Consider the following 8,687-nt stretch of genomic DNA (forward strand, 5'->3'; position numbering starts at 1 on the left):
TTGGGTGGGAGGGCCAAAGGACAATTCCATCTTTCACATCTTTTCTTTGCCACATCATTCCAGGGGTGCTGCCCTATGTGGGGTGCTGCCCCTCTACACTATCAGCCCAGGGGTAATGCCCCACTGCCATTTAAGTCCAGGGGTGCTGTTGCCTGTCTGCTGTGCTATGTATTTCTCCAGGGGGGCTGCCTATGCTGTATAAATCCAGGGGTGCTACCGTATAATTCCAGGGGTGCTGCTATACTTGATCCTAGGTTTAAATGAAAGACTAGAGAAGATATGAAACAAGCTGCAACATCACAAACAGATTTGTGGAAACATAGCCGCAAAGGTGGAAATGCAAATTGCTATTTTGATGAAGTGTTTTTTAATAAAGTGGGGAGAGACCACATTTGAGGCCAAAGTCAGTGTAACTCAGAAGAGAAAGAATCATAATCCAGCACAACTCCCGGAGAGGTAAAAGAGAGATGTTCTGCAGGAGCATTATAGAGATGTTTTCTCAATAATTTCATGTTTTGGACTCACTCAAATCAGTGGCTCCAATTAGTCAACCTTAATTTTGATTTATTATTGATGTTCCACATTTTGGGATTATTTATTTAGAAGATGCACATTTGTTGTACAGGGTTCTTTTCCTAAGGGCTGCATAGTGTTATCGCAAGACCTCAGATCAGATTTTCAGTGATCTATCTTGCATTATATCAGCTTTCCATTGCAATGCAGCAATAGATGGGCCAGGAGCTCCTGTGAGGCACAGTTACTAAAAAAGGTCCAGTATGGAGTCTCATGGTGGCTTACAGCAAGGAAGATGTCTGGCTTGCCAGGCTGAGGCATGCTGTGGGCACAGAGGTTAGCATTGCTTCCTCCCACAGTCCTACTTATAGGATGAAATAATTTTCGACTGTAGAGTGGTAAGCTCCACTAGGGCAGGGGCTCAATAACAAAAAATTCACTGCACAGCCCTGCTTAGTACTGTACCGAACCCACCCGAACTCAACTTGCAGCATACGAGGCTGCTGTGGGGGCACAGGAGGGGCTGCTAAAACATCAAAGGGGATGCATTATTTAAAAATGAATATGAAAAATATTAACAAAATACACAGGTATGCTCACATGCGTGTAACTGTGAGCTGCGGAAAACAAAAATAAGGCATCTGCCAGAAAATCTGTAAATTAAAAATGGAATAAAAAAAATGGAAAAAAAGAAAACCACTAGATTTTTGAAAAAATGTCTCCAGACTCTGTGGATGAGAAAATATCCAATCTTGATCCTGTGGTTTACACCAGTTTATTTTAGTGATGTGCACCGGAAATTTTTCGGGTTTTGTGTTTTGGTTTTGGATTCGGTACCACGGCCGTATTTTGGATTCGGACGCATTTTGGCAAAACCTCCCTGAAATTTTTTTGTCGGATTCGGGTGTGTTTTGGATTCGGGTGTTTTTTTTACAAAAACCCCTCAAAAACAGCTTAAATCATAGAATTTGGGGGTCATTTTGATCCCATAGTATTATTAAACTCAATAACCATAATTTCCACTCATTTCCTGTCTATTCTGAACACCTCACACCTCACAATATTATTTTTAGTCCTAAAATTTGCACCGAGGTTGCTGGATGACTAAGCTAAGCCACCCAAGTGGCCAACACAAACACCTGGCCCATCTAGGAGTGGCACTGCAGTGTCAGACAGGATGGCAGATTAAAAAAATAGTCCCCAAACAGCACATGATGCAAAGAAAAAAAGAGGTGCAATGAGGTAGCTGTGTGACTAAGCTAAGCGACCCAAGTGGCCGACACAAACACCTGGCCCATCTATGAGTGGCACTGCAGTGTCAGACAGGATGGTAGATATAAAAAATAGTCTCCAAACAGCACATGATGCAAAGAAAAAAAGAGGTGCAATGAGGTAGCTTGGTGACTAAGCAAAGCGACCCAAGTGGCCGACACAAACACCTGGCCCATCTAGGAGTGGCACTGCAGTGTCAGACAGGATGGCAGATTTAAAAAATAGTCCCCAAACAGCACATGATGCAAAGAAAAAAAGAGGTGCAATGAGGTAGCTGTGTGACTAAGCTAAGCGACCCAAGTGGCCGACACAAACACCTGGCCCATCTATGAGTGGCACTGCAGTGTCAGACAGGATGGTAGATATAAAAAATAGTCTCCAAACAGCACATGATGCAAAGAAAAAAAGAGGTGCAATGAGGTAGCTTGGTGACTAAGCAAAGCGACCCAAGTGGCCGACACAAACACCTGGCCCATCTAGGAGTGGCACTGCAGTGTCAGACAGGATGGCAGATTTAAAAAATAGTCCCCAAACAGCACATGATGCAAAGAAAAAAAGAGGTGCAATGAGGTAGCTGTGTGACTAAGCTAAGCGACCCAAGTGGCCGACACAAACACCTGGCAAATCTAGGAGTGGCACTGCAGTTTCAGACAGGATGGCAGATTTAAAAAAATAGTCCCCAAACAGCACATGATGCAAAGAAAAAAAGAGGTGCAATGAGGTAGCTGTGTGACTAAGCTAAGCGACCCAAGTGGCCGACACAAACACCTGCCCCATCTAGGAGTGGCACTGCAGTTTTCTAGGGAGAGGATTCCATCCTCATGTGAATCTGAACCACCAGCCAAGAACATAGGCCAGGGCCTCAGCCGTTCCTTGCCACTCCGTGTCGTAAATGGCATATTGGCAAGTTTACGCTTCTCATCAGACGGTTTTAATTTTGATTTTTTGGTCATTTTACTCAACTTTTGTAGTATACTTGACGACACAGAGGTAGAGCAATGTACTACTGTACCGTACTGCTGTATATATACTGGTGGTCACAGCAACTTTCTGCACTGTCCCCTCCTACTATATACTGCGCACAACTGAAATGCAGCACAGGTATGGATGCATAGTATACTTGACGACACAGAGGTAGAGCAGTGGACTACTGTACCGTACTGCTATATATATACTGGTATTCACAGCAACATTCTGCACTGTCCCCTCCTACTATATACTGCGCACAACTAAAATGCAGCACAGGTATGGATGCATAGTATACTTGACGACACAGAGGTAGAGCAGTGGACTACTGTACCGTACTGCTATATATATACTGGTGGTCACAGCAACATTCTGCACTGTCCCCTCCTACTATATACTGCGCACAACTAAAATGCAGCACAGGTATGAATGCACAGTATACTTGACGTCGACACAGAGGTAGAGCAGTGGACTACTGTACCGGACTGCTATATATATACTGGTGGTCACAGCAACATTCTGCACTGTCCCCTCCTACTATATACTGCGCACAACTAAAATGCAGCACAGGTATGGATGCACAGTATACTTGACGTTGACACAGAGGTAGAGCAGTGGACTACTGTACCGTACTGCTATATATATACTGGTGGTCACAGCAACATTCTGCACTGTCCCCTCCTACTATATACTGCACACAACTGAAATGCAGCACAGGTATGGATGCATAGTATACTTGACGACACAGAGGTAGAGCAGTGGACTACTGTACCATACTGCTATATATATACTGGTGGTCACAGCAACATTCTGCACTGTCCCCTCCTACTATATACAGCGCACAACTAACATGCAGCACAGGTATGGATGCATAGTATACTTGACGTCAACACAGAGGTAGAGCAGTGGACTAATGTACCGTACTGCTATATATATACTGGTGGTCACAGCTAAATTCTGCACTGTCCTCCTACTATATATATATATACTACAATGCAGCACAGATATGGAGCGTTTTTGGGTCAGAGAACGTAGATATTTTCTGCACACTGAGCACAGATATTTGCAAGCACACTGAGCACAGATATTTGCAGCACACTGAACACAGAAACTGAGAGAACGCAGCCATGTCCTCTCGCTATCATTCCCAAAGCAGTGAAAATGGCGGCGACGCGTGGCTCCTTATATAGAATACGAATCTCGCTAGAATCCGACAGCGGGATGATGACGTTCGGGCGCGCTCGGGTTAACCGAGCAAGGCGGGAAGATCCGAGTCTGCCTCAGAACCGTGTAAAATGGGTGAAGTTTGGGGGGTTCGGATCCCGAGGAACCGAACCCACTCATCACTAGTTTATTTGCATCCCTGCATTAAATCCCAAATTATCTTAATCCCTGAAAATGGAGAAGGAGGTACAAATTTGGAGTCTTTGGCCCCTAGTTTTTCAGTTTGTCCAGTATGTGTTAATTATATATTTCATTGGTTGAAGTTCTTTCCGTTCCACACCAATATAGGAGTGGACGTGAAAGCCTGTGTGTTGTTACTGATTGCGTGTGTCTCTCTAATTTTTAATCACCTTCTTGACACTGTCCTCTTCCTCTTGCCTCTTCTCATAATGTGAAAAGTCATCAAAAAAGTAGGTGGTATGTTTGTAGCTAGCTATGATTCAGAGAACTTGGCGTTCATTTTCCAAGGGGATCACCTGTCGCAGAAAGGATGGGTTTATTAAACTGTGCATGTCCTGTTTAAACAACATAAGGGTGGGTGGGAGGGCCTGGGTGGGTGTGAGGGCCCAAGACATTACAATCTTGCACCTCTTATTTTTTTTGCATTATGTGCTCTTTGGGGCCTAGTTTTTAAAATTGCCATCCTGTCTGCCACTGCAGTGTCACTCCTAGATAGGCCAGGTGTTTGTGCCACCCACTTGTGTCGCTTAGCTTAGTCATCCAGCAACCTCGGTGCAACGTTTTGGTCTAAAAATAATATTGTGAGGTTTGAGGTGTTCTGAATAGTTAGGAAATGAGTGGAAATGAATGTTATTGAGGTCAATAATATTGTAGGATAGAGATGAGCGGGTTTGGATGTAACGCCAGAATTAACACCAGATCTGTTTTATCTGGATTTTTCTTATTGGCTATCCAAAACACATGACATCCATGAGTCAATAAGATGCCGTTTGAGAACCGAGTAAATCCAAGTAAAACCGTGTAAAATCAAACCCGCTCACCTCTACTGTAGGATTAAAATTACCCACAATTTCTGTAATTTTAGCTGTTTTCAAGTTTTTTAAAAAAACATACAGATCCAAAACCAAAACCCTAAATGGTGGTTTTGGCAAAACCAGTCCAGATCCAAAACACGAGCGGAGATCCAGATCCAAAACCAAAACACAAAACCCGAAAAGTGTTTGCCGCACATCTCTAGTAATAACTAAAGATGAGCGGGTTCGGATTTACTCGGATCTCAAAATGGTATCTTATTGGCTCACGGGTGACACGTGTTTTGGATAGACAATAACAAAAATCCGGATAAAACCGAACTGGCGTTAATTCTGGCGTTAAATCCAAACCCGCTCATCTCTAGTAATAACATGTGGAACATCAAGTTCAGCAAAAGGCTACATTGTGTAATACATTTTCAGATAAAGATATTATTGCATTATTTGAAATTAGCAAACTACATAATTAAAGATAATATCATCTGGATAAAGATAATTAGGATTATAGAATACGTAGATGTCACAGAAATCTAGATAAGTGAGCAAAGAATTCCACTTAGGAATTAAAATTAAAAAACAAAAGCCCCAGATAGCGTGTAAGGAAGAAACTCATAGGGCCACATGTAATAGCAGCAGGTGCAGAATTTGGGGATATGTTATTGATTAAAAACCTTGTGGCTAAATCACTGAGATATAGTATCACAAACTCCCCAAACCGCAGGCTGTTACATGTGGTCCATAATGTTCATAAATTCCCCAATAATTGGATTTTTTATTTGCAATAATGAATTCTCCCTTCCTGTCTAATAGTCAATATCTGTAAAAAATATATATTGGCATGCATTATTACTGTCCCCAGGTATATATATTGGGCTCCCCACTCAATTTATGGCAGGATCCTTCTTCTTTTCAGACTGCGTACAAGTTATTCGCAAAATGCAGTAATCATATAACTTACTTCATGCATTTCTCTGTTGAAAATGTTGACATCTTTGCTTTAGATTAGTGTAAAATGATATATTCTTGTATAAATGGAATGGGACCCTGTACACTGTGCATGTGTGGCTCTGGTACAGCTATTTCACTTAATCTCAGAAAAAAATATATTTTCCAGATGACTTCTGCACACCCACATCAGCCACTTACATTTCAAAATGCAAATATGTTAGGGTTGGGTTTACATTCCCCCAATGCCCCCATAACCATAACCCTCTCCCCCCACAGTCAAACCCTCCCTGGGGGTGTCTAAACCTAACTCCCTCCCCGCAGCATAAACCTAACACTCCCTCCCCAAAGCCTAACCCTAACCATCCCCCTGCATCCTAAACCTAACCTACCCACAGTGGTTTACCTCTCCTGTGGTCCGGCAGTCACTTGTTCAGGATCCCGACCATCAGTGTGCCGTCACCAGGATTGGGATTCCATTTGGGATTGCGGCATTCTGAGCAGTGTCAGGATTCAAGCATCAGTATTTCAGCTGCTGGGATCTAAACCATCGGGATCCTAATTGGACCCTACATTTTCTTCTTTATCTTCCATATGCAACTAAGACACTGCCCTGACACTAAAATCCTTCTACATGCACTCAAATCACCACTGAACACAAATTCCCCCACATATAGGGGCTACACTTCCATTAGGCAGGTTTAGGCAGCTGCCTAAGGGCACTGATACCTAAAGGGGCAGCCTGCTGAGGATGCCCCCTTCCCTTTCCTACCCTTCCCACCCCTCTGGCACAGCCAATAATGCAAACTCTGCCCCACAGGCTGTACAAGAATGATTAGCTGACTGAGCAGTAAGAGCCAGGCAAGTAAGGGAACCTTTAATGGGCTCTTGGTATGTGATTGAAGTTAATGGGTGCTGTGAGAAGGGGAGTTAATGAGTGCTGGGGGTGAATGGATTAATAAGTGCTGGGTGGGTTGGGGAGTGATTTCTGCTGTGAGGAAGGTTACTGAGTTCTCAGGTGAATGGATTAGTAGGTGCTGGGTAGCGGAAGGATAGGGGTTTCTGACAGTGTGGACAAATGTGTTAATGGGTGCTGTGAGGGGGAGTTGATAAATGGATGTGCATATGAAAAATGACTCCACCCCCATTGTCATAGACCAAGTGTGGTTTTATGTAAATAGACTGAAGGATTGTATTGGGGAGTTAGGGCAGTAATGTAAATCTTTGCCTAGGGTGCCTAGAAACCTCACACCAGCCCACATGCTGATCATAATTGTACATGCCCCTATATGCTTCCACTAACCCAAAAGTGGCACAAATTCTCCAAGATCCACATACACTACTTATATTGTATGAGGATAAGCAATGAAGAATCTGATGCTCAGATCTTGTTCAGTCTTATGCTCTGCTTTATAATTGATTCTAGCTGGGTTTTAAGCAGAGAATAAGTCTGTGCAATGGAATAAATCTGAATGGAGGTGAGTGTCACAGATAGAGGTATCTACACAGTACCTGTTGCCCACCACTGTAGTATAAAATGCACTTAGAAGATAAAAGGGGTGCCTCATTGAAAGTATAGAATAATGTTCAGTCCCTACAAATTTTGAGGAACCCTTCTAGAAAACTAACAATGCCTCCCTAATTATACCTTCCCACCCATTTAATATTCATATAAAAATTTTTATATCTCATGTGGTGGCATGACTAGTCCTAGATACCATTGAACCGTATTGTGTTTGTATATTTCAGTGACCAGTGTCAGGACAAAGACATGACATTGAAGACGGCAATAACAAAGGTCATAAAATTTGATATTGACAAAGAGAATCTCACAGACCTGGAGGTGCTCCCACCAGCAGACTGTGTCTTCATTGGAATGATGCTTGAGTTCATCAGCAAAGACCAAGATGATTATATAAAGAATTTCAGAAAATTTGTGAAGCTACTAAAACCTGAAGGACACCTGATATTGTTTGGCGTTTTAAATACAACTTATGCAATGATTGGGCAGGACAAGGTACATGTGTTCAAATGTGATGAGAACTTTGTAAGAAAAGTTCTCACTGATGAAAGGTTTGTTATTGACCACTGTGCAGTCCAGAAAAGAACAGCAGTGAGTGACCATACAGACTATGAGACTGTTATATTTATCACAGCTCATAGAGAGTAATAAGGTTCTCATATTGAGTCACATGCTGTGTCGGGTGCAGTTGAGCATTTTCTTTTTACTGCAGATGTGTCTAAATCGCACTGTGCAATTGCATACATCCTGATTGTGGGCCTAATTCAGACCTGGTCGCAGCAGCAAATTTCTTATCTAATGGGCAAAAACATGTGCACTGCAGGTGTGGCAGATATAACATATGCAGAGAGAGTTAGATTTGGGTGTGGTGTGTTCAAACTGAAATCTAAATTGTAGTGTAAAAATAAAGCAGACAGTATTTACCGTGCACAGAAACAATATAACCCACCCAAATCTAACTCACTGCACATGTTACATCTGCCCCCCCCCCCCCCCCTGCAGTGCACATGGTTTTGCCCATTAGAGAACAAATTTTCTGCTGTGATCAGGTCTGAATTAGGTGTTCCCAGGTGTGGTTTCAGAGAGGAGGGGGCCCGTGTACAGGTTCTATGTGGGCCCCCTCCTTTCTGGCAGTGCAGTAGACTCTGGGTTTGTGCCACAGTTTACTCTGCATGCACAGGTCTCTGGGAACATGGCACCTGCTCCTTGTTCCCAGGGAAAATCTCTACTGCTCGTGCACAAATCAGAAGGAT

General features: G+C 42.9%; 1 protein-coding gene across 1 annotated transcript in view; it reads left to right on the plus strand.

The window, feature by feature from the left end:
* The window catches only part of LOC134965381 (nicotinamide N-methyltransferase-like), a 28,586-nt gene extending 20,162 nt beyond the window's left edge, over positions 1-8,424 (plus strand). The window contains exon 3 of the mRNA XM_063941846.1: positions 7,662-8,424. Within this exon, the coding sequence (XP_063797916.1) occupies positions 7,662-8,082 (421 nt within the window). The 3' untranslated portion in view covers positions 8,083-8,424. The remainder of the gene's footprint in view (positions 1-7,661) is intronic.
* The last annotated feature ends 263 nt before the right edge of the window (positions 8,425-8,687 follow it).

Source organism: Pseudophryne corroboree, chromosome 10 (assembly GCF_028390025.1).
Source record: "Pseudophryne corroboree isolate aPseCor3 chromosome 10, aPseCor3.hap2, whole genome shotgun sequence".
In the NCBI taxonomy this organism is placed as follows: domain Eukaryota; kingdom Metazoa; phylum Chordata; class Amphibia; order Anura; family Myobatrachidae; genus Pseudophryne; species Pseudophryne corroboree.